Source organism: Helicoverpa armigera, chromosome 26, assembly GCF_030705265.1.
Source record: "Helicoverpa armigera isolate CAAS_96S chromosome 26, ASM3070526v1, whole genome shotgun sequence".
Classification (NCBI taxonomy): Eukaryota; Metazoa; Arthropoda; class Insecta; order Lepidoptera; family Noctuidae; genus Helicoverpa; species Helicoverpa armigera.
This window is the reverse complement of record NC_087145.1, coordinates 3,726,581-3,753,928: the sequence shown is the minus strand read 5'-3', so window position 1 is coordinate 3,753,928 and position 27,348 is coordinate 3,726,581. Positions and strand designations below refer to the sequence as shown.

The 27,348-nt window shown below is 35.5% G+C and overlaps 2 protein-coding genes across 2 annotated transcripts in view; both read left to right on the top strand.

The window, feature by feature from the left end:
* LOC110372403 (uncharacterized) overlaps positions 1-27,348 on the top strand; it is a 562,146-nt gene that overhangs the window by 341,444 nt on the left and 193,354 nt on the right. The gene's annotated exons all lie outside the window — the stretch shown is intronic.
* LOC110372405 (uncharacterized) lies at positions 20,879-22,970 on the top strand. The gene is made up of 2 exons (XM_021329085.3): positions 20,879-21,010; positions 21,607-22,970. The coding sequence occupies exon 2, from the start codon at positions 21,622-21,624 to the stop codon at positions 22,954-22,956; it is 1,335 nt and encodes a 444-aa protein (XP_021184760.3). The 5' UTR covers positions 20,879-21,010; positions 21,607-21,621; the 3' UTR covers positions 22,957-22,970.

Here is a 27,348-nt window from a genome sequence, read left to right as displayed (position 1 = left end):
GACAGCCTTAATTCTCAAACAGGCCCGTATCAAATTAATGAGACATTTTGCAATCCGATTTTAACAATGAATCTTATTTTTTCCCCAATTATAGAGATTTGGGGAACAAAGGAACAATAGTAATTAATATTAATTATTTACAGATTATCGCTCCTGTCGTATTTATCAGTTTGGCTGTGAATTAAAGGTTTTTTATGAGAAAATATGTAACTGAAAGATGATTTTGTTTGTGTCTTTTGTTTTGGTAATGTCATGGAACTTTCTTGGTTTAATTCAATTGAAATTCTTTATTTCAGACTTATTTTGTCCATATTTTATTAGTAATACATAATACTTAAAGAAGATATGTTAGTAAGCTTACTTTAATGTATATAATATCTAATATCCAATGCCTCCATATGGGACTTTCAATCTTACAAGCTATTAGCCTCAGGTTAAAACCTTAATGAAAGGATTTATTAAAATTATCGAATAATATATTTTGTAGGCGGTCTGTAACTAAATTCCGAATTGAGTCTTGAATCCTATATGTATCTGTTTTCTGCGCATGACGACAAAAAGTTTGGCGCTAACTATACCTAAACTTTGAAGAGGTCGTAAAGTACACAGTGATTGGTAACCTTTGTGTTTTTTTGTAACCAAACTAAATGTTTGTCCAGGACCACATAAAAACAGGTTCTTTTGTCATGTGCGCCATGACGACACGCCCACTTATACATGTAATTGGAGCTATTTTTATACAGTGTCTAAAAACAATATGAATAGCTTGGAAACCAGTCAATAATTTTGTAAATAAGGGATCCCTTATTTACAAAATTATAATATACCTACTTTGAAAGGAATCAATCGTCGTTAAATAAAAAAAAATATTGCACAATAATACTTACCTTATATATTTAGTAATTTTTCACAAAAATAAAACAATTACCTATATGAAAGAAGAATTAATTATAATAAGTCTCAAATCCCAAAAATATTTCAGAACTGCTCACTGGTCCTGCAACGCTAACGCACACAAAAATGGCGTCCGTTCAGAAAAACGTTGGATCACAGTCTGAATAATTCATTACCGGCTCACAGACGATGAGGGGAGAAAGAAATGACAATAAAGACTTACTGACTACCTCCAAGGTCTGTACCAAAACAACTGGGTATAAGGCGTTCTACTCACTGCACCGCGTTCCGTCGCGTAGCGCGGAACGGCAGACTTTTTCCCTTAAAACCCACACATTTCCGCGTCGGCGTGATTTCTATATAAATTGACATACATGCATGCAATGGTAAACCAATGACTGTGTTTCGGATGGCACGTTAAACTGTAGGTCCTGGCTGTCATTGAACATCCTTGGCAGTCGTTACGGGTAGGAGGCCAGTAAGTCTGACACCAGTCTAACCAAGGGGTATTCGGTTGCCCGGGTAACTGGGTTGAGGAGGTCAGACAGGCAATCGCTCCTAGTAAAACACTGGTACTCAGCTGCATCGGGTTAGACTGGAAGCCGACCCCAACATAGTTGAGAAAAGGCTCGGGAAATGATGGTACGGTGCAGTGGGTGGCGCCCCTAAATAAACAACTGGATATAAGTACCTATAGGCGGAGTATTTATACATCCGTTATGAGCGCACTATGAATAGATTTACATAGGAATCTGAAGGTCCTTGTGGAGTTGAAGACATCTATTTTGTTTTTCACCTTATTTATCAAGATTGGGAGTAGCTCGTTTTTGAAGGTTAGTCTTCAGAGGATAGCTTAAATTTTATTATTTAAGTCGATAGAAAATTCCTTCCAGTAGTATAGTACAGAAGGAGTAGATACGCTACATGTACTGAAGATGCTAGACAATCAACGAGACAAGATCTATTTTTGTTACATCTAGCAATTTTATAACAAATTAACGGGTAGTAAAATTACTGTCTGCACCCATATAAAGAGTAGCATACCTGTGTCCTTTCATAGTCTTTTTCTGTGTACCAATATTCATATAAATAATTTAAGTAATTTTGTCATATAATCCGGACAGACGAACAAAATTACTTTCGCTCAGTAAACATAACAAGGAAAATACCACTTTTCCACCTCACCTGTTTTCAGATAAACATCGCTATTAGCCATACAAAACCATATTCATAGCCTTATCCGAAACATAAGTGGGCAACCTAATAAATCAAATCACTCACTTCATTGGCCGGTCACTTCGGGTTCTGACCGGCTATTGATCAAATTCGCCGGGACAGGTCAAACGAGAATTAATTGCGTTATCTCCTAGATGTATATTTGGTCTCAAGAAGACCCTAGAATGACGAGCGGAGGTTCCACAACGGAAAATCTCCTGAGAAAGTCGCTTCGCCAATATTCATGTGTTCGGGGGACGAGGAACGTTACTGTCTCCGCTCTTATACGCCTTCTTTGGACCCGACCATTTTTTGTAATATCAAAAATCGTTGACAGATGTCTCAAAGCATCCGAACGCCTCGATAATTCACTCCTAATTGCTCATTTGGTCATGCCCACCGTACGAATTCGACCTAGAAGAAGGCGCCTGACCTACCTGCCTTATGGCATCTCCGATCACCATTCCTGTCTCCTTGATATAGTCTCAAGGAGTATGTCTGACTGTCTATGTATCACTTTGATATTCTCTCGAACCAATGATCCAGTAATCGGTAAAGGAAGAGCAGTTTCCGATTGCCACTCACTACTTCAAGAGTGTTTTATTGAATCCTACTTTTTGAACGTTTAATATTGCACTTGAATCATTCGATGCTCTTTATGACGCTGTAATGAAAGCTGTGGAGTTTAAAAATGTATGATATATTCAAAGTTGTTTTAAGAAAAAAACAGCTGAACTGAAAATATGTAGCCAGCTCTGTTGTGAGTAAATAAATGATACCCTTTAAATACGTATGTAAATATAAGCGGTTTCACTGACGTACCAGGAGAATCACTTTCTGCAACTGGGTAAAAAAGTAACCTTTTCGTTACTCAGGCTCTTGACTATCCATATAGCTTTAGTTTGTATCTGTTCAGTAGTTTTTGCGTAAATGCTCGATAGACTGACAAATTGACGGAATCATATATGCGAAATCTTGCTTGTAAAACCATTGAAGCAATAAAACAAGATTTAATATCAGGTTGTACCGCTTACAAAATACTCTACCGATTTAACATTTTGAGACATATCCAAAATGGCGGCTAATGCAGACCCGTTGCTAGAGGATTATAAAGCTAGAATATATAACAGAATGCGGGAGAATGCGGGGGAATGCGGGAGAATGCGGGAGAATGCGTGGAAATGCCGCGTCTAACAGTCCCTCCCTAGTTCGTAACACCGAGGGATATTAAAAAGGGTGCTAATGTTTAGGAAGTGCAAATATTTTGGGTGGAATTGATGTGGTATGAGTAGCCTTTTTTATTGACCAACAATATGTAACTATTTGAAATAACCTGGAACATTAAAATGTAATCGGATATTATTTAAGTCTCCAATTTCCATTGAAAGAGAAAAACAATTTATCGTCATCCTTTGCATAGCCTTTAGGGACTATAACTTTTTGTGATAGAACTTCATAACACAGTTGTCAGCACGTTAGTCTTTACTTTTACAGCGTATACTTACCTTATTTTAAATGCAACTCTCTGTCTATCTGAATGTCTGTCACACTTTCACGATAAACATAACTGATTTAAATGAGCACACAGATAGTCTAAAACTTCAATGTGTGAAGTAATTCCCTCCGTACGCAAAAATAAAGTAAACTTTGGAGTTGCACTTTTCATAACTCAGTGTTAAGCTTCCCAGTTTCGTGAGTAATAACCGGTTCGGTCAGCCAAAAACAAGGTACAAACTATTCAAAAATTCCTTTTCTAACCAAAAAATTCCCCGAAACGTTGAATTAAATAGTATTTTTCATTTGTACCTAATTTTCACATCAAAGGGTTTTCTCGCTAGTAATTTTGGAAAAGTAATCTTCTGATTGTAATGCCGTTTGTGGAAAAGAAAAATAAATATGCATGTTTTATGCGTGAATGTTCATATTTATTTTGTCTGGGGAACTGGTGTAAATTAGGGAAAAGTCTGAGTCTTGTTTTTGTGCGAAAATTATGTGTACCTAATGCCTGGATGTCGCAAAAGCTGGCTTATTTTTAAACCATTACCACCAAGTTATTTACAAACCTGAGTAGTTTGTTGTTTGAATGCGCAAATTTCAAGCATTAACTTACACACATACCAGTATTTAGATAGGTCATTTAAAGAGAAAGGCTTATCTACTAGGATTACTTTTTGTGAATCATCGGATTGAGTTTTAAGGTTATTCTGATTGTGCTAAGTAGATCCCACAGAAAGCAGGTGACACTGCAGTCGGAAGCTAGTTTTATCAACGTGAAATCTATCAAGCCAGTCTTCAAAACCTCAGTCGATGAATCTCTTGTATGCTATCATTATTAAACAAAAGAAAATCGTTTTGTTTCGCGTGTATCTGTGCACCGGCCATATAACGGGTTAATGCACTTTCCTAATCCATTTATCAGCCTAATTTTCGCACATTTTTCCACGACATCTCCAGCCACTTCTCATAGAGCACATAAAGGTCGTAACACATATATCACGGGTACCTTACGAGACCCGGTTCGCTCGTTAATGCCCGAAACGTTTTTCTTTTCAATTTACGATCCCACCACAGTTTAGTGGGAACGAAATTCCTCAATTAATGGCTGTCTGGTTTGTAAGGGTTTGTCTGACTGTTCCCTTTTTTTGTTACGGGGTTTAGTCTGATGGTGTTTGGGTGGGTGTTGCTGCAGAAGGGAGATATAAAAGGCGTTTAGCGTGTTTTTGAATGAGTACAAAGGTCGTATGTGTGAAATCAATTAAGTCCATGAGTGCACTTTATATTATAATCATCTTTAATGCACTCTAAAGATATAATAAGAAATCCCGGTGAGAATTTAATCCCTTATTCCAATTTTCTGCACCAATAACGACATCTTAAAAAACGATATTCGTAAATATTTATACGAAAATATTCATCCCCCAATTTATGGGAACAAATTAGCATCCGAAGTAATTATCCACTTCATTTGACAAGGGGACTTTGTACAGGTGCAAGAAACACCCTTAAGACATGAACCCCAAGACGAACCCTTAGAAGGTATATTATACAGAATCGCTATCTTAGATCTTCCCTCCCTTTTTAACTTATGGCAAAATTGTAGGAGGTTGTTCGTGTATCTCTTTCCCTCTTTTAGGGTAGCCTGTCATTAGATACTAAGCTCTCAATATGGTAGTTAAGCAGCCCCCTAATTGGGGGTGCATTAAACGCTTATGCTCATATAAAATGATTTATGGCAAGTCCGGTGTCGACTTATAATGAGAACCCGAGGGTTCTGATGTTGAAATGGATCTTTTGCCCGACTCTTGGTGTTTGTTTTATACCTATGGAGTTTCTAGTAAACAATAGTATACGTGTGTATTGTTATTGTGACCTAGAAGATACCTAACTTTGCCGCTTTTTTACCGACTTCTCAAAAAGGAGAAAATTCTCACTTCGAATGTTTGTATTCATTTTTTATGTTTTCTAGCAAACATTTCACGGTTCAATACAAATGATTCGTTTATGGTACTTTGCCATGTACTTGCTATTGAAACATTGAACCAAGATTATGTTTCTTAACACACACGGCCTTTTATAATTCACGTGTTTTTAGATGTTATTTTTATATATGACAAAAACCCCATAAAAATGGTATGTGTAGTACCACTTTCCGAAAATTGGGTATTTTGACCAACAAACTTCTATTCAGCGATTGCTATTGCAAATAACGAGCCAATCTAAATTTTGTAGCCCCCAAAAGGGCCAATTAAAATACTGTGGATTCAAATCTAAACTAAAACAATAAAGGTTGTACAAAAATAATAGGCAAGGTGAAAATATAAAACACGTGAATATTTCAATTAAGTTGGAAGGAAACTACATAGGTATACCTATATTTTATTAGGTACACCATCTTTGATGTTAAAACTAATAAAAGTAGGGTAACTGAAGCGATAAAAAAATTGCCATTATGTTACATACGCATTGATAAGGATTCCTAAATAATTTTATTTAGGTATGCACATTAAATTCACCAGTCATTCTAGCCATCATGTTAAAATTAATTCCATATTTATCTGCATTCAAGGATTATAATTAACTAAAGAGAAGTTCATAATACTTATAAAAAGTAAAAGTTAATAAAAAAACGCCTGCTGAAAAAAACAGAAGAACAAAAAAAAATACTAAACATCTCTAGGAGTCAATATCTAGAGGCTATAGCTGTATTCATTTCGCCACAGACTTCTACTAGCTATTCCCGATCTCAACCTAAAAACAGATGTTTTTAAAACCTCCCACGGATCTAACAAGGTACAAAATTATCACATCCCCAACAGCACAGTCGACTAACATAATTAATCAACCTTTCCGGTCTAAAAAAGGGCACCTATGACAAATGACCCCCAATCAAGAGGTGTCTTTTGACCCCATAGTTATTTTTAAACACCCCCTAATAGCTTATAATGATGTCAATTAATCGTTTTAAGCGTTCTGACGTGTACTAATACGGTGAGGTTTGAGAGATGAGACTGAAATATTGACCTGTTTGAAGGTATTATTTTACCTTTTTTTTGGTTTAGAAAGTTAGGTATCAGCTGTGAGATTCAATAGTTTAATAGAGAAATGTATTACTTGAATTGGGGTACATAAGTAACAACTACTGACTGTTGGGTTTACGAAATAAATAAAAATATCGTTTAATTACAAAGACTATATATTAAACTACTCTACGACTATATTTTCCTTCTCCATGTGAGAATAGGTCTGTGTCCTGCAGTGGGACGATAAAAAGGCTTTAACAGTAACATATTTTAAACATTGATATACGTTAAAATAAATCTAGTCATTACAGTGAAGCGTTACCAGAGCTACTGAAATGACGTTTGTAAAAAGAGCTATGTAGTATGTGTACCTACTTGTTATATGCTTACTTTTAATTAGTGAAAATAATGTCCGTCCATGCTAGCTATCGTCCTACAACAAACATTTTGCAAAACTACCATTTAATGGGGACAAAAGATTAATGATTTATTCACTCTAATTATTATAATGCTAATGATATTTTTTTTTCTTTCAGGTAAGTTTCTCAACTAAAAAACCATCATAACACTAAGGATTTGGTAACGTACCTACTCTTTTTTTCCTCATAAAATATTTTCACCTCCATTAAAAAAAAGACAATCAACTTAAATACCTACCTTCTTATAATATTAAAACACAAAGTAATTCAGGTTGGAAATTACAGCCTTTTTCATACATACAAGAGGCGTGGTGTTATCTAAGATCTACGCTATACGAGGGCCCGCGGCTTCGCCCGTATTCCTGTTAAACACTGTCATTTGACTCAACACCTTAGCTTGAATTTTTATTGGGAACATTTTACCTGTGAAGTTGGAAGACTTGGATATGGTATGTTTATTTAAAAAGTATAAATGAATTTAGTTAGTTTAGTTAAATGAAAGTTTGTATTTTTTTTCAAATACCGCTAATATTTTTTTATGTAGGTAGGTATTCAAAATGAAACATATAAAATAATATTCTGTTTTTTTGTGTTGTGTTGTATAAAATAATATGTTATACATCTAAAGGAGACAACTTAACCCGTTGTATGTCGGAGCGCAGATCGAAAAACAATTGATTTTCTATTTTTTTATAATACGTGACATTACAAACAGTTTACTTACGTACAGTTCAAAATAATCATCTGGTACTTAGTTTAGTTATGTATTTTTATGATACGTAGTGGATGCACGTCTTCTTTTGAACTTTCAACTAACAACAAAATCTTACACAGGTGTAACATACCACATCCATTCTTAGTCTCACACCCCACAAGAAGGGGGGTGTGTGCGCAATTTAAGAGATAAGATCAACCGAGCCCGAGACGATGCCTCTTAAATTATTCAAATAAAATCCCACTACCATATCTGTGATTGTAAATTTTGGTGCAGATGTGTTCTTACACTTGAGGCAGAAAAAAACGTACACAGTTTGCAAATAAAGGTATCATTATAGGTAAATGGTAGTACATGTTTTTGTTTTTGCTCTTATCATCATTTTTTATTGAACGCGTTTTTGTCATCTCCCTAGCCTTTTCCCAACTATGTTTACCAGTGTTTCACAAGGAGCGACTGCCTATTTGACCTCGTCAACTCAGTTATCCGGGAAAACTAATTCCCTAATATAAATAGGTAAGACTGGTTGTCAGATTTACTGGCTTCTGACTAGCGATAACGACTGCCAAAAAAGTGCAAATAACAATGAAGTGGCGCAGTATTTTTGCCCTTAATAGGATTTTATTTCGAGTGGCTTGTTTGCATAATTTATGAGAAAAAAATATATATTTGCTTGCATCAGTATGTGTTTAATCATACATATTTATATTAAAAAAAAAATTGGATACAAATAACGCTCAAGTGATAAAAACATTTTTTCCATTTTTTTCCTCAGCAAAAACACGCACAACTTTATTACAGTGTAACCCAAATAACTGAATAAATTTTCATTAATGAACCGTCAGACTGTTCTGATAGTCATACGGGGTACAGTTACAAACTCGATAATGTAATAAAATATAGTTTTTATGTACCTACAAGTTCTTTGGAACATGAGTAGGCCTGTAGGTATTGAAATTAATATTCTCTGTAGTGAAATTGCACGCTTTATTAAGGCCTATTTTTTACTTAAGTATATTGACTTAATCTTTATTTAATTAATTTGCAGAAATAAAATGGACATTCACATGTTCATAAATGTTTTCTCAACAAAACATTCACATTTTGTTTTTATATCAGAAAAAAGGATTTGTTGTACAATTCTCATTAGTCTAACCAACAAGTTGCTAAAAATATTCGAAACCCGCATCATAACAAAGAGAACACACTCATCACCAGTCTGACAAAACAAAATGCGGGAAAAATATTACATTTTTAACATAGGTACTTTTTCATGGCCTCTAGTGTAAGTGGGGTTGCAAAAAAAGGGTATGCGCTTGACGTGGGCTGTTTTTTTTTTTACCTACAGTGTACGTTTAACTGTATGTATTTTGTTAAAGTTGTCAGTACAGTGTGTAGACATAGAGGAAGGAAAGTTGGAGATGCCATAAGAAAGGTAGGTCAGGCGCCTTCTTGTAGGTCAAGCTATGTACAGTAGCCGTGATCAGTTACTAGAACTAACGAGACGTTCGGGTTCCTTGTCAGTCAAAGATTTATATTGATTGATTGGTAATTTTATTAAGAAAATAAGGCTTGTATGGGCGTAGCCAGTAACGTCCCTCGTCCCCCGAGCACCCATATTTTGGCGTGCTACTTTCTTAAGAGATTTTGCGTTATGACATCTCTGGTAGTCATTTGGTTCTCCATGCAGTTGTCAGTATCTATGTGGTGCGTGGTATCATTTATGGGGAATCTAAGGTAAAAATGTGAGGGCGTTTTATGGTGGTAATATAATATGCGCGTAGTTGTGAAGTGGGATTTCACCTTGTTTGTGTATGCAAAGTGGTGAGTACTTGTTTGCTTGTGCGTTCGACAAAAAAGTCCTAAAATAAACGGCGTATCATCCAGTTTTTCTCATTTACCAGGACAATTTCTACAGTCATTAGGTCGGAGATATATTTTAACAATTGAATAGGACATGCGACCTTATGAGTCCGTTGTAGAGAAGTATGTAAGGATCAACATGAAGATAAGAATAACACAAATAATTAAGTACCTAGTTCTACAAAAATATTTTTCAAGTCGCTCCTTGTAAAACACTCGTTCTCATCTGCCTCCCGTTAGACTGGACTGCCGGCTCCGACATAGTTTGGAAAAGGCTCAGGACATGATGATGATGATTTAGAACCTTGCCAAAAACTCGTCATTTAGCAACTATTTCAGTACAGAAACCTATACTATCCTACTAATATTATAAACGCGAAAGTTTGTATGTATGGATGTATGGATGTATGGATGTTTGTTACTCTTTCACGCAAAAACTACTGAATGGATTTTAATGAAACTTTACAGTAATATAGCTTATACATCAGAATAACACATAGGCTACAATTTGTAAACATATTGTTCGACATATTAAACCTGCGCAGACGAAGTCGCGGGCACCAGCTAGTCTTTCATATTAAAGTACCCACTGACCTAGCTACGATCGGTCAATCAATGAGATTACACAAATTAGGACGCTGATGTCTTGTCTAACTCGCGTCTAGTAATACCGTCTGATTAGCGAGGACTAACCTAAGATTTAGGACATAAAAGCTATGAAAACAAACGTACGAATTGAGAGCCTCCTCATTTTTGTGAAGTCGGTTGAAAACAGCCGCACGGGTCGATCGATCGCTAGTGATATTTGAACATCTTTGGCAGTCATTGCTATTGGGTTTTCAGTCAGTTTTACGGGGGTTATGATTTGAACAGAGCTAGAGTATTTTAGCACAAAATCGCGAGACATTATTTTGAGATGAGGCAGGAACATAATAAGATAATTATTTTTATAACAGAATGTCACAAAGGCTGACTTGATCTTATGTATTCACATAGTACGACGACAATAGGAGACTGGAGAAGACATGATTCTGAAATTCAAAGGAAATTACTTGTGGGAAGATCCATATTGAGATGACGTCTGAGAGCCCACTAAACGCGACTAACTGGGTTCCGTACAGTCCAACAGGCAATCGCATAGGGACATACATACATACTAGTATCATTGTATATGTAGATGATGAATCTATCACAGGTTTATTCAGTTACCAAGTAACGTAACTTACTAATATCGTAAAGGGATATTATAAATTGCATATCAAATAAATAATCGCCTATCAATAAATACTCATCATTTATATTCTTTTTTACATCAAATAACTTACTTCACTACAAATAAACTAAATGTTTAACAAAACTCAAACTGCAGATAATTCGAAATTATACATCAATATGACATTACTTTTTAGGGTTCCGTAGCCAAAATGGCAAAAACGGAACCCTTATAGTTTCGTCATGTCCGTCTGTCCGTCTGTCCGTCTGTCCGTCTGTCCGTCTGTCACAGCCGATTTACTCGGAAACTATAAGTACTACAGTGATGAAATTTGATGGGAATATGTGTTGTATGAACCGCTACAAAAATATGACACTAAATAGTAAAAAAAAGAATTGGGGGTGGGGCCCCCCATACATGTAACTGAGGGATGAAATTTTTTTTTTCGATGTACATACCCGTGTGGGGTATCAATGGAAAGGTCTTTTAAAATGATATAAAGTTTTCTAAAAAACATTTTTCTTAAAGTGAACGGTTTTTGAGATATCAGCTCTCAAAGTCGTAAAAAGTATGTCCCCCCCCCTCTATTTTTATAACTACGGGGTATAAAATTCTAAAAAAAATAGAGGTGATGCATGCTAATTAACTCTTTCAACGATTTTTGGTTTGATCAAAGTATCTCTTATAGTTTTTGAGATAGGTTGATTTAACTGTAATTTACGGAACCCTTCGTGCACGAGTCCGACTCGCACTTGGCCGGTTTTTTTTTCTTATAATGCAATACAGTTAAATTTATTCTTGTACAAAAATACTACATACATAGCATTAATACTGACTGCACAGCAAATTTTCCATATTTCATAGCAAAATAACTATCCCAGTCGCATATTAATCAGTAAGTACAACAAAACCTGTTCATCATATTTGTCTTAATTTTCAAGAAGCCATGGTCGGCAAATTTAATGATTATTATAACAAAAAAATCCTGTCACATTGCATTATTTCTAAAAGCAGAACAAATTAACTGAAAAATTGAAGCTAGTAACGAAAACGAATCGCTGCAAAACCGACTCCTCGTAGTCTTGTTTGCCCTACCCCTAGAGTGCAATTCAAAACCGCGTAGGCGCGGAGGGGCGAGGCGCCAGTAAGCCGAAGCTGCGGTGGTGAGCGTGAAAACCATCTGCGACGATAAGCTCGCATGGGACCGCCGGAGCCACGAAGCGCCGGAGCCGTGACAGAAGCCATGCTTGCTGCATGTTGCATGCTTACTTCCATATTGCATGCCTGCTTACATGCTGCATGCCTGCTTGCATGCTTCAGGCTTGTTTGCATGCTTCTTACAGGAAAATAAAAATTCCAAAACTATGCCAAAAGATGATTCTGACTATAAACATTCTGAAATATGATAGTTCTGCCTTTTAATAACTACTAATATGAAATGTATGCCAAAAGGAAGTACTGACAATTACTAAAAATGCACCTGCCCCATTTGAACTATATGTGCAAGCATATCATCGGACTTGCAATCCGACTCAAGTACGTGGCGCCACCGGCAGAAGCTAAAAATGTGCCTATTGGGCAAAAAAGGAAGCGTGGACGCTTATTAATAATTCAATAAATCACAATTTTGTATTTAATTTTATATTTTTTTGCTGATCTCATTATGTGGTAATTAATAAATAATAAGATGACTGTGACTAATAAAATGCTGTTTTATTCAGAAAAACTGCTGTAAATAATATAAAAATAGAAGCTATATTTGAAAGAAAAAGAGTTAACATGTATAATGTGCATTAAGATTGTTAGCTGTGCATTGATGAAAAAGCTTTTGCTTTAGGAAAAATCGCTGTACGCAGCGAAAATAAATTGTAGTGTGTTTAGTGATATTTTGAGTTGAATATTTTGCTGTGCAATCAGTAATTTTGATGTGAATTCGGAATCTTATTGCATAGAAAAAGGATATTTTTTGATTTGCGTTTAAATACTACCCTATCGTAAATGCGTAAGTAACACCTTTTGCCCTTTTATGCCAAAACTACTGAACCGATTTAAATATATTTTTGGTACATAGATAGTTTAGATCCTGAGTAATAAATAGGATAGAGAAAAGATAAGCTACTTTATATCCTAGCGCAGTAGTTACTAGTAGTCAGAAGCCAGTAAGTCTGACAACCAGTCTTACTAAAGGGTTGCCCGAATAACTGGGTTGAGTAGGTTAAATAGGCAGTCGCTCCTTGTAAAACTCTGGTACTCAGCTGCATCCGATTAGACTGGAAGCCAACTCCAACAGATTTAAGAAAAGGCTAGGCAGATGATGATGTAGTCCCGTCGAGTCGCAGAGTAAATATTAAATACGAGAAAAATTCTTATAATACCAAGACTTATTTACTTCAGAAATTAGTGCCGTAATAAATGAGTTACCTTGCAAGTTGAAGGCACGCCTCGTTAGTTAATATGAAATCCCAGTTGGATGTCTCCTGTCGTGATTAACTTACAAATTAGGGATCCTTGAGCCAATCCCTGGAGGACATATTGAGGGCGAAAATGTTTTTAGGATCGATTAATTTGTGCTTGGGAATTTTTACCCGATTGTTGTAAAAGGCCCTCTTTTATTTTTCTGAAACCCATAAAAGTAAATAATTCAATTCAATAAGGGTACCTACATTTTTCGAGGAATTTTAACTTTGAAGTATATTATTATGTGCCCTTAAAGGATGACTTCAGTGATTGATTTTTATTTTAGCACTAGCTTCCGCCCGCGTCTTCGCCCGCTTAAGGTTCGGTTATATCGCGTTTCCAAGAGAATTATTCACAAGTCCGGGACAAAAACTATCCTATGTTCTTTCTCAAGGCCAACTCTATCTCTGTACCAAATTTTATTAATATCAGTTCAGTGGTTTAGACGTGAAAGCGTAACAGACAGACAGGCAGACAGAGTTACTTTCGCATTTGTAATACTTAGTTGATGTAAAATGTCAGACAAAATGGTAAACTATATACGCATTAACTTTGAGAATATCAAAATACAAGTAATACATTTTCCATATTATTATCTAAATTGCCCATACACATAAAAGAGGGCAAATAGTTTGGTTAACCAAATCTCATATGACCATAAATTTTCCCCCTTATAGCCAGCCATCAATTAAATCATATGAGTAACATATTATTTAAAATGCCTTCTTAAGATCACATGGAATGGCATTATCATGGAAATTCGAAGTTAAATCCACATTCTGAGCAACGGGCCTAGCCTCCCCTAAGAAAAATATTCTTATGACTAGTGTGACCAAGAGAAATCCAAATTAAGGATAACCCGCTCAAGCTTCGCTCTTTCTTCGGGAATATTTGATGTGTACTTTTCTGACTCTGACTTTAAGACTTGTCCCGAGGAGTCGGGCTATTCATAATTAATTCTCACATAAATTTTCATCACTATAAATATACTTTCTACAAATAAGTTTGTTTCCACACTGAGAGGAAACTCTTGTTGTCATTAATTAATACCATTGAACTACCCACTTAATTAGCTCTCGCCGCAGAATTTTTCATAACTGTGTCACGAAACGAAGCAAAATAATGATTATTTATGTTCGATTCTTTCTTCATATGTGTTGAGAAAAATCGCGTGTTTTCTTTTATAATTATTTATTTTGAAAACATATCTCACAGAATCACAAGAACAAAACAGAACAGAATCAAAGCATTCCACAGGAAACCGTTATTTTATATTGTTAAACAAATAATATTTTTGTGGGAAGGTCTTTCAAACTTCAAGAATGTTGGTCACACTACTCAACCCCACCCATTTAATAACTGTGAGACTAACCAAGATTTATTTAGTTAATATCGCGATGGCATATATAATGTAATATTGACACGTGGGGATAAAAATCTCGGTATTTACTGATTTACATAGTAATCCAGGAAAAAATGAATGTTTGTGCTTAAATACGAAATATTCGAGGTATAAGGAAAAATATTAAGGCATATTCATGACCCAAATATAGTAGGTGTAGGTATCTCGCTTGGTATGGAGAAGCCAGTAAGTCTGACAACCAGTCTTACCTAGAGGTATTGGGTTGCCCGGGTAACTGGGTTGAGAAGGTCAGGTAGGCAGTCGCTCCTTGTAAAGCACTGATACTCAGATGCATCTGGTTAGACTGGAAGCCGACCCCAACATAGTTGAAAAGGCTGGGCAGATGATGAAGCTTGAAGCTAAACTTATTGGGCGGCTCGCAGCTAATTTCCGAGCACCGCTTGTATATGTAGTTTGGCGAGAATTAAGTATACCTTAAGTAAGTACTCAGGTATGATAATGTATGATAATATGCCTACCTTGAAAAGATAGGCATATTCTTACCATCCTAATTTAAAAAAAATACAAAGGTAGGTTATCGTTTCATATGTACCCATAAGGTACGGGTAAACAAAAGAAATTCACCAGTTGTTCCACGAATATTAAACAAAGCACTTTTAATTATTATCTAAACACGACTTAAACAAACTTAACCATTAAGTCGAACACTCCGAACAGTCGCAAATCGCAAATCGCAAAATCGCATCCGCAGTACATTATTCAAGTACTAATTAAAACAACGCCACGTTACGAAGTCCAGGCGATCGATTGTGCTTTACATTAACCGGGAATCGAACCGATACACAATCTTCTGCCTCCTGTTAATTAAAAACCGCGAACTACAGGCCTCTGAACCACAATCTGAAATCACGCATCAGAATTTTCTTACAAAAGAATTTGCACCTTAAGTGTAAGTGTATACAGTTGAAATTGGATTGGTAAAATGTGGATTTGTTATCTTATGGTATGCAAAAGGTGTAAGCTAAGCTTGAAATAAAATTGTTTTGTGTTAGCATTGTTGCAATAATAGAATCAGGTATCCTTTATAAAATAAAACGAGGTCTAAGTACGCGATTAAAAAAATACTGATTCCGTTTCTTCTTGCGAGCAACAAAACTATTGCTCTTTAGATGCTTGGTAAAAATGTATAAATAGGAAAATAAGTTTGTAAACATACACATTTAAGGCTCGAGCAGACCGGATGCGTATGCGTAACCACGCGCGTAGTCACGCGCGTAGTTACGGCGTAACCATGAGTTGTAATGTATGGAAATGTATGAGACAGGCCACACCGCTTGCGTAACGTAGACACGCGCGTCGTTACGCAAGCGGTGTGGCCTGTCTCATACATTTCCATACATTACAACTCAAGGCTCCAGCAGACCGGATGCGTATGCGTAACCACGCGCGTAGTCACGCGCGTAGTTACGGCGTAACCATGAGTGGTTACGCATACGCATCCGGTCTGCTCGAGCCTTCATGGTTACGCCGTAACTACGCGCGTGACTACGCGCGTGGTTACGCATACGCATCCGGTCTGCTCGAGCCTTTAATGTACTTACCTAAAAATACATAGGTAGGTATTAGGTGGCTGTAGGATTTTATTAATTAACCACATGCCTTGTGTCAACTAAGGCAAGTCATTTTCTATTCCTATTATCATAAGGTTAAAAATTGGTAGGTAACGCATAAATAGGTAATACCTACATAGGTACTTAGGTCTGAAGAAGGCAGTCTAATCAACAGAAACATCCTAGGTAGGTACCTACTTATCTACTTACTACGCACCTACACACACGAAATATCATAATAAGTAAGTTAGTCTTTGTAAAATAATTTTAAGAGTAAGTAAATAAAGATTATTTAATTTCATACTACCTATACCAAAAGAAACCTAAAGATAACACAAACCTATTGTTTGATAAAACGAAGCAAGCGCAAGGCTTGGATGAGCCGAAGTTACCCGAACGTCCCCGAACGCCTGTTGACCGGTTGCCGAGCGCACGAAGCTACGCGAGTGTACTCCTCCCGCGCCCCTTTCCCCGCTCGGGTCACGGCCGTAAACATCGTGTGCGAAATTAGTGTGCGGAATTTTTGACAATAACTCATGTTATTGACAAATTATTGTTTAATAATTGATGTAAGGCATGGAAAATATAAAGTTACGTAGGTAATTAGATGTGATCATATCGACTATCGACCGTATGTAGGAGCGCAGATATACAGAACAATTGATTTTCTATTGTTTTATTACTAGCGACAGACAAACAATTAAACGCGCATTTTACAGTAGAAATAACTATTTCCGTAAATCATAGTTTAAAACCTTATAAAGATAAATAAACGACTTTGTTTTATATACCTAAATACGAGTGAAACCGCAGAGTAATCATATGATTTATGTTAATTATTTGCTAAAAATAGGACATAATGCTCAGACTTAAAGATGACTGACTACATATTGGTTTATTATGAAGACAAAAAACCTAGTCCTAATTTATTTAACGTTGAAAACTAAATAAATGGCCGCCTCTAATGATCTGTCAAACAAATTATGACAGATGTGTGATTTGAAATATTAAAAAGAAACGATTTATGATCGGTTAGATTAAGTTTTGATTTTTTAGGAATTTTAGATACCTATTTTTATAGTTAGAATTTTATATAATGATTTAACCTTCAAAGTACTTGTGAAAAAATATATTCACATACAATTATAAAATCGACAGATATACCTAAATACTTAATATCAAAATATGAATGTTTACTAATAAAAAAACTATGAATGTAACTATGTTTTTCATGGTTGTGAAAGAGTGAACTTATCACCATCATCAGTTGATAGTGAAAAGGGTCTGTAGGTAGATAGGATCTGTAGATTATCTTTGTCATATTGATAAAAATATTTATGTAAACAAAGATAAATTGTTTGTGTATTTTTACGCCGTTGCTTCTCATCTGCCTAGAGGCTGTGCGATTATTAATTGAGTAATCTATAATCTATTATCTTGTAGCTCTTATTACATTTAACAAATGCGAACCATTTGCTTGCCTCGGGCAGTATGGCTTTGAACAATATTTCTTAACAAACAAACAGGAAATGATAATTTTGTGTGGACTTTATACAATTTTGTTATTTCGATTCACTGTGTTTTAGTAAATATTAAGTCATCATTAGGTAGGCGAAAGTAGACTGTATGTAGTTTGTTAAACTTTTTTTAACAGGCAATCCTATTTAGGTATAATAACATATATTACATATAGCTACTCATACTCACATTTTTATACTCTTTGATTTTTTTACCACAATTTATGAGAGCGCACCATCATTGTGTCATTGTTGAGGAACGAACCACGCGATATGTTGCTGTCTCGTTCACTCACACGGTCTCGCGCAGTCGCGTCGCGCATTGCCGCCGAAGCAAACAGTTGCGCCGCGTGTTCCGGCATAAACACACGTCCCCGTAGTGAATTTTATTTTGTGCCTACATTACTTTAATACAAGATGGATGATCCTACGCTTGGTGGCATTATCTTACCTTTCAAGCCAGAAAGCCGCCCAGAGAAGTTGAACATAATACGGCGCGTCGCAAAGAAGTTAAGTCAAGATGATCCAGGTTTAAGACCAAAGGTTTTCGAGCTAACTGGACTCAACCCCAACGTGACGAACGCACTTGCGACTTTAAGTGGGGATGAGGAAATACATGTAAAAGCTATACAAATTGATCGTTCTGTCGTTTACAATCGATTGGTGATATTTTACTTAGAAGAAAAAGTGATGCCTTCGACCTACGAGCTGTTTATAAGTTTAGAGGACAAATTGCCTAAGTATATGGATATAGCAGAGTTCAGAAAATACCTACTAAAACATGGCTTTATGTGGAAACAAATTTCGGAACGTTCCTTCGTAGTTACAGAAAAACCTGAAGTTATTTACGAAAGGTATTGTTACTTAAAACATATTCAATCGCTTAGGAAGGAAAAGCGACCTATCTACTTTATTGAAGAAACTATTTTAGATAAGAAATGTAATATCTTGACTTTGAAGCAAGAAAAGCTACGTTCTGATGAGTCTCTGGTTAGAATGATTTATGCTGTATCGAATGACGGTTTGCAATGCCACGAATATGTCAAAGGCGCGTATCATGAACAATTTTTTATGACATGGATCAAAAATGTATTGTTAAAGTCTTTACGGGAACCTAGCGTGATTGTTCTTAATAATAATAAGCACCACTGCGAGGAATTGGTAAGAGCGCCAACTGTATACAGTAATAAGAAGGAAATCTGTGATTGGCTCAATTATTTCAACGTGCCACATGATCCTGAGATGTCTAAGCATTTGTTATATGAGCTTGTAGAAAATTATACTGATGTTAATAAGAAATACTATGCAGTTGATGATTTGTTGAAAGCACATGGACATACAGTGCTGAGGATACCTGATTGCATTAATAAGTTGACACCAGCCGCTTTCTATATAGATCAATTACGAATTAATATGCCAACTTTAATAACGCAATCGAAATCGAAGAGAGATTTGACTTCCAGCATAGAAGTATTGATCGATGATGTTATTCAGACTTTAAGTGAAGATCCTGAAGAATTTGATAGATTTTTCCAGTCTGTCGTTGATGAGGAAGAATTGATTTTGGAGAAGGATAAAGCTGTTGATGCTGAGATAGATAATGTAGAAAAGGCGATGCAAATGTGTCCGCCGAATAATCTGGCGTATGATTCCGATTTGCCGTCAAGTGATTCAGATTCAGAATAACTTTTAATAATTACTTGTTATTTTTTTATACTAAGCTGCTAATTTCAGTATTTTCTAGTACTTAATTGGAAACTTTAACCCTGTCTTAAACTTGGGTATTGATTTAATATTCCTGACATTTAATATTATTGTGATATGTTTATCATATTAGAAATAAAATTTTATTCTTATAAATCATTGTTTTATTTTTAAAATATAAACAATATGAAAACAAGGCTACATCCTCCAACCAATATTATTATGTATCTATAGTTGGAGTTATCTCTAACAGACTTAAAAAATACTATACTAAGTAGATCAACGTATGCGCCTTATGGTCTATGCTATTCTTACCACTCTGTTGACAAAATAGCTAAATAGTAAGGCTTATAATTATATTGAAATGTGATTGAACACAGATGGAATACCAGCTTTTATCTAAAAAACATCCGTTTAAGAGCTACGATACCAAAGACAGGCCGACTTTTTGATGGCCAGCCAAAGTAACAGAAAAACAATTCGTAGCAATCAATTATTCCGAATCCCGAAAACTTCCTGAAAAACTAATACCCAGGAACCATTTAATTACTTACTAAGTAAATAATTAACTGTCCTTTTCGATGGTAACAAAGTGACCAAACAGTTTCAATTAGACAGTAACTTAGTTTGGTAGACATTCCCCGTGTGTTTCATTTTTGATGAGGGTAACCCACCCCTAGTGGGTAGGATATAAGTTAGTCCTTGACTACCTGTCGTGGCCTCTTTGATTACAGGGGAAATATAAATGGACCATTTTGAGGTTGATCTTATCTATACAGTAATATAAAAAAGGGGTAAAAATTTTTTGTTTGTTTGTACCCAAAAGAAGCCGAAACTACTGATCTAATTTGAGAAAAAATTCGACTATATTTTGTCGGGGTCTTATGATAAGACAGGTAGGTAATATTTATTTATTTACATATAAAAACATGTGTGACATTATTGAAAATGTAATTTGTTGGTAGCTAGATATCTCTTTTATTATTAATTATTTGCCTTCGCGAGTCGCGAATTCGGTTGATCAAGAACGCCGCGCGGGCCGATTCTAAAAATAGCAATATATAATCTAATTTCAAACAGTTGTTAAAATAACCCTTTTTAGTAGTCGGGAAATGAATGGAGTTTGATTGTTGTACTTACCTCAAACACAACTGCGCAACTGAACTGGCAACTTTAGATTAGCCAAATTACGTAACTGATAAGATAAGATTGATACGGTAATCTAATACCTAACTTTATAAGGTACTTATATAAGTATTTTAAAAAATTTTGTTTTAGCGCTAATCAACACGCGCTTATAACGAAACGGTATGACGCTACCCTCTCCCCTTGTACCGCGCGCGCTGCCTCGTCCTCGCCTCACTTCGTCCGACCCCTCAGTTGCCTACGTGACTCGGAGGCAGACGCACGTCAAGTTTTTGAGCCCTTTATTTGTTCAAAAACATTACTTTTAGTGCTTTATTTTGTGTAATAACTATCAGAAAGGAACTCGTAAGGAAGCTTTGTAATAACTTATTAAGGTAAGTGTTTTATTTATTGTTTTTTGTATGCAATGGTTTACGCTTTCAAACTAGATCTTACCAGTTGCCGGTGCTTAGTAGTGTAGTGGTACCTATTTTGCTTGCTTAAGTTTGTGTAACTAGAATAGAATCTAGTTAGGGTAACTAGTAAAGTTAATCGCATGTTATCTGAATAAGTTTAATATAGATACTTAAATATCTGTTATTGTTTGTTAATGTTAAATAAATATGTTAAAATTATTTGTGTTTAAAGACTAGTTGTTTTTCCGTGGCTACTTTCCGTACTGGAATAAAATATAGCCTATATATTTTTATTATGCTTATAAACTGCAAAAGTACTAAAACTTTTAAAAAAATATTTCACTCTTAAAAAGCTACACTACCACTAAGTGGCATATAGGCTATATTTTATATCAGGGAGCGCTATGCACCCGGATAAAAATGATATTTAAGAAAGTACCTACACACGTGTACCCCTAGTAGTAGGGGTACACGTGTTTTTGACGGGGGCTAGTTTAGTTAAGTAGCTAACCGCTGCTAAGATTTTTGTTTTTAGTGTACTACAACACAAACATTTAAAATATCTTTCTTTTCAGAGTAAACTATTCAACATGTTATCCGAGGAAGAAACTAATAAAATATGTGATAAACTCCGGATTGCCCGAAATATTGCACAAAGGATTTATAAAACTCCTGCTGTTTCTTCCAAAGAGCCTGAGGAATTATCCAAGCTAGTTAGCTTATACACTGGAGTTAAGGAGACAATTATTAATGACATACTGACAAAAAATAATAAGAAATCAAGCAAACCATTTTCCTATTGGTGCAAGCATAATCATATGAAGAATGATAACTTGACACCTCGTCTATCGTTCCTGAAAATGAGGAGGATAATATTTAACCAATACGTGAACAGACTAAAGGTCCCCACAAAAAGATCAATAATTGAAGAAGTAAGAAATCTTAACTCTCAGCTGTACCAGGAAGGATATCAATGCCTTGATGAAGACTTGGTCAATTTAGGCTTCATGTGGAAGCGGCTACCTAAAGTCAATAGATATATACTCCTTGAAAATACCGAACAGTTTTACAACAGAATGAAATACTTGCAGCAGATGAAAGAATACAGAGCTGCAAATAGAGTGATAGTGCATTTGGAGCGGACTCTTTCATACTTCTTTGATTCAGACAGGATTCTGGTAGCATCTCCGCAGGTGGGTATGATCGATATATACTTGCCTCCAAAAGGGCTACGTATGGAACATTGGCTGCTAAATAAACTTCATCTAATACCACCGAAATCGGTTATTGTAATAGAAACATCGAATAGAGCAGCAATGGATATAGAACAGTTAAACCACTGCAAGTTACCTAATGCGCATAGTCATAAAGATGAAATGATCCAGTGGTTACAAGCTAACGATATTCCTTGCGATGCTACAATGCACCGACAACAATTATTCTCTTTAGTTCAAAAATACAAAGTGCATTGCAAACCCAAGTACAGATTCTGTGAATTCTTGAAAACGGCTGGACACGATGTGGTTCTTCGACCTCCTGAATTAGCTGAGACAAAATACTTCAGTGATACCCTGAACGATTTCTATGTTCAGAACTATTTACAACCCTCCCAGTCAACTTTGGTGGCTCATATGAATTTGAATGAAGACTTTTGGTTAGATGCAGACCGAAAAATGGCGGTAATTGAGAATAATATTTACAATGAAGACCAGAAATTGGAATTGGTTATAGAGAAGCTTATGGAAAATTTGGGAAGTGGTTCTGTAGATAATAAAGATTTAGAAGAATGTGAAGAAGATGCTTTCGACAGTGATTATTATGGTAATTTCGTGTATGATGCGTCCCAGGGTGTACAAACATATGAAGTGGAAGCCACTTCAGTAATTGAAGAGTCTGTTAAACCGGGACCTTCAACTGCTCCGTGAAGGGTCAATAATGTCTTAATATATTTTTTTAATTTTTCTACTTGCTCTGATTTTTCTTTAATAAACATTTTAAATTGCATTCAATACTTGTTTTATTTCAAATCTTTTCTCAAACCTTTTTTGCAAAAAGTTGTAACAAAGTTGTTCCAAAACAAAAATAATAAAAATATCGTGACACCTTTCACGCACGATCGGTCGGCCACACGGTAAGCTATTGATTAGCTTGTGTTATGGTTATATAATCATCATCCTAGCCTTTTTTCCCAAACTATGTTGGGGTCGGCTTCCAGTCTAACCGGATTCAGCTGGGTACCAGTGCTTTACAAGAAGCGACTGCCTATCTGACCTCCTCAACCCAGTTACCCGGGCAACCCAATACCCCTTAGCTAGACTGGTGTCAGACTTACAGGCTTCTGACTACCCGTAACGACTGCCAAGGATGTTCAATGACAGCCGGGACCTACAGTTTAACGTGCCATCCGAAACACAGTCAATGGTGTCTAAGATATACTTAGAAAGTACATACAAACTTAGAAAAGTTGCATTGGTACTTGCCTGACCTGGAATCGAACCCGCGCCCTCATACTTGAGAGGTTGGTTCTTTGCCCACTAGGCCACCACGACTTTTTTTTTGTTATGGTTATATAACCGGTCTACTTTTTTTTTTTTTTTTTACGCTAAAAATGTTTTTATTTTTATAATCTATTTCTACAATGTACACACTATACATATATACAAACTTAAACTACTTATCTTTATACAAGGCTAAAAATAAAATACTATATACAAAATATATATAAACATAAAACATAAAATATAAGAGAGCATCGATCAGGCGTCGAAGTATTCCTCCGCATCACTGTCCTCCGGAAACGTGCCCAGAAGACTGGCTGCATTGCCACGTTGAATGGCAATGCTAATTCTTTGTCCGAAGAATAAGCCAGCCCTCTGGTCACGCGAAGCGTCGACAAGCCTTTTCGCGATGTCCTTATAAAGTAACCGCGAACTCGGGCCCCATGGTCCGAGCGTTTCGGTCTACTTTATTCTTATATATATTCTTACATATATACAATCTATAGCTTTATATCTTTCTAACAAACCTTTAACAGCTCAGCACAAACTAGAAACAATAAAACGACGATTTACTCGTGATCCAGATTCGATTGAAAGAAAGGGACGTTACTATACGTTTGCCTAGCTTCATCTCTTCCATCTGAGTCACTACAATGCGTCATAATACGAGCCCAGGTGTTCCTCCGCGCCAAATGGTCATCTTATCAATGCAACAGTTGTGGTGATAATCGTTTTGTGTAACTTGCAGTTCAGCTGAAAGGAATGGCTTGATAGTTTTATTGTAGGAATACATTTTATTAACACGCTTATTGTGTTGTATGAAATTCATTTTCTGTACATAAGTATAACTTAAAAGGTAGGTACGCCCCATATTGGTCCAGGGATTAGGTAAAGAAATACGCACATATGCCAAGACACAGTTGCAACCTATCAATTCTATGTAAGTAAGTATGTAAAGCGTAAAACAACCTCGGAAAAAAACTCCTTGATTTGTTATCCCACAAAACTAGACTTCCCGGGAAAAGAAGCATGCTATGTTAGTAGAAAATATAAAGAATTTTAACGTTTAATAAATTGTAGTACTCACTCACTTAGTTAATTGAAGCGGGGTTAGATTACACATAGAGTATCAAGAATTCAGTAGATCTCCGACTACACCGGGGCTGCGGGATTGTTCGAAAGAGTTACCGCGGCCCTGGTACTTAAAAGGCCTAAGACGGAACACGACGGTTTTTAGTCAGTAAGAGTCTGACACTCCCTCACCGCTGCTAACCCACAGTGGAAGGGGTCATTTGATGATTTTAGACGTCGTTAAAAAAAAAGTAGATCACCCATCCTTATACTGAACGCGGTCACTGCAGCTTAACCTCGTGTTTTCGTTTGGGTATTACTTGACATATAAATATATTTGTACGTACAAGTACGTGGGTAGATATTTCATGCCCAAAGCTTTTAATATAACGTGTTATATGCAAATGTGTCATGTTTGCCCCACCCGGTTACATATTTTTTCATAAATTTTCAGTTTTCAACGTTCTGTCATATTCAATTTGGAGTCTTTCATGAAAAGGTTTACTGGTGTATTATGGAAAAATGTACGGAATGATAGAATCTTTTGCACCGGTGTGAATTTTTGCATGCATGCGCAATTATGCATGTTGATGTACCTATTCAGTTATAGGTTGTTAGTCAGTTATAAGTTGAATAATTTATTCACGATTTTAGAGTTTTTAAACCGATTTTCAAAAAGTTTCTTTGTTTGTATTTTAACGTCACACTTTATTTTTGTTACAGGTAAGGCAGAGTTTACATGACAATAATAGATCGCGATTGAAAGGTATCATCACATGGGTAGGTATATTTATAATAGGTCTACCTACTTATATTTTTGAGAAGCTCTTTAGAAATCATCATAACAATATCGGGACACCTTTTTCCACATATACAGTCGGATAGCCCCTTGTTAAACTGTTGATTACCTTGCGTATATAGCTAACACGACTGATAAACTACATATTATACCTACTTTAGCAATATAAATGAACAAACATAACATTTTTATATCACTTTCTAGTTAAATGCTTTTTAGTAGTTCCTATTAACTTTGCATTCGTTCTCAACACAGAACAGTCAATTCAGAAAACACTGTTCCCATTTCTCATACAAATATTGATGAACAGAAGGTACCAATTATTTCTATAACAAAAGAATGTTTTAGTGTCAAGTTGCAAGAAGTCAAAGTAAACAATGAAATTAATTTCGTGACTAGATACAGGAGGAACAAACAGCACTTCCTTTGGTTTTTAATTCAGTTTTAATTGGAAAACGTGTTCCTATGAGCAGCCAGTAAAAATTGCTCTCTTTACTGTTTTTAAGGCCTTACTAGGAGAAACTCGATTTTAATTTGCAACAAATACTTTGTAGAAGCCAAAATAAAAATACGTGTATTGTCCTGTCATGTGAAATATGTGATCAAAAAGACATCATGTTGAATTGAATTTTTTGAAAAAATATTTTGGAAAAATCTGTGAAATGAGGAGTGTCTTTTGTTCGAGTTTATTTAGTAACTTTGAATATTTCCGCATACATAAACAAAGGCAATGGTAGAATAAATAAAAAAGAATATTTATTTTTTATTTTAAAACCTACGCAAAGTTATGTCACGAGCTGAATTCTGAGAAATTTTCTAGAATTTATTTGTTTACAGAATAAACATAATTTTTTTGTTCGTGAATGTGAACGAATTACACTGCAAGGCCAAAAAAAATTACCAAAGGCAGTCGACATTGTGTAGATAAAAACTAGGTACTAACTTTCATGTATAATATTAGTTGTATGGTGTGTAAACCCGCGGGACATTGCTAGTTATATATACATAAAGGTATTCATAAAGAGGTTGCGTGTTTTCCTCTCCTAAAATATAACAGATACCACAAAATATAATGATTCCCTTAGGACGAAAATGCGTACTTTGTTATACATATTATGTAGCTGAATATAAATTACATATTATAATGGGTATATAAAAGGCAATATTGTCATTATTCTGGGTATTTTCGAAGTATTTTTTTTTCAATTATCATTTTTTTCCTTATAACAGGATATTTGGAAATGATTTGGTATTTTTTGTATCAATTTACCTTGTATTCGGATAAATATCAGTTTTATTGTAAGATAATTTTGAAAAGGGTTGCTTTTCGATGTATTTCCAATTAGTCTGGTAGAAAAGATGTGGAAAGATTTATCAATTGACTCTGAGCATTTTACAATTAACGGTCATTGATAAAAAATAAGCTAATTTGATTTATGTATTCCTCATTACATAAAGTTGGCATCGCAGTTTTGGTAATAAAACTTCTGTTAGATGCTGACCCGGAATAATTGTTCCCAAGTGTAATAAATTTTAATTTATTTAGTCCAAAAATATTTGCCTAGAGATATCAAATAAGTTGTCGTTTGCAAATAATTTCATTGCATTTAATTCCTTTGTCTATATTACTAATTAGGTTAATTTCGGGTCCCGTCCGCGACACACAAAAAGTTATTCTATTAATCACAGCCACATAACAAAACGGCATAACCGCAAAAAAACGGACTTTTCAAAAAGTTCGAGAATCGGATTTTCCGTACGATCCAGCCAATCCCTCGGGATCATTTCATTAGTGGAACATTTAAATATCAAAAGAATACATTTGGGTTTGATTCACCTCAACATTCATTATGTATACGGGTTTTATTTTATTTTTATTTCTTTTTCCCTTCGGTTCGCGCTTTCGAAGTTTTGTTTTTACGTTTTTTTGAGTTGTGTAGTTTGGGTTG

Bases quoted from the DNA above. Each gene is read 5' to 3' on its own strand.
- LOC110372405 (XM_021329085.3), top strand. From the start codon at position 21,622: ATGTTATCCGAGGAAGAAACTAATAAAATATGTGATAAACTCCGGATT.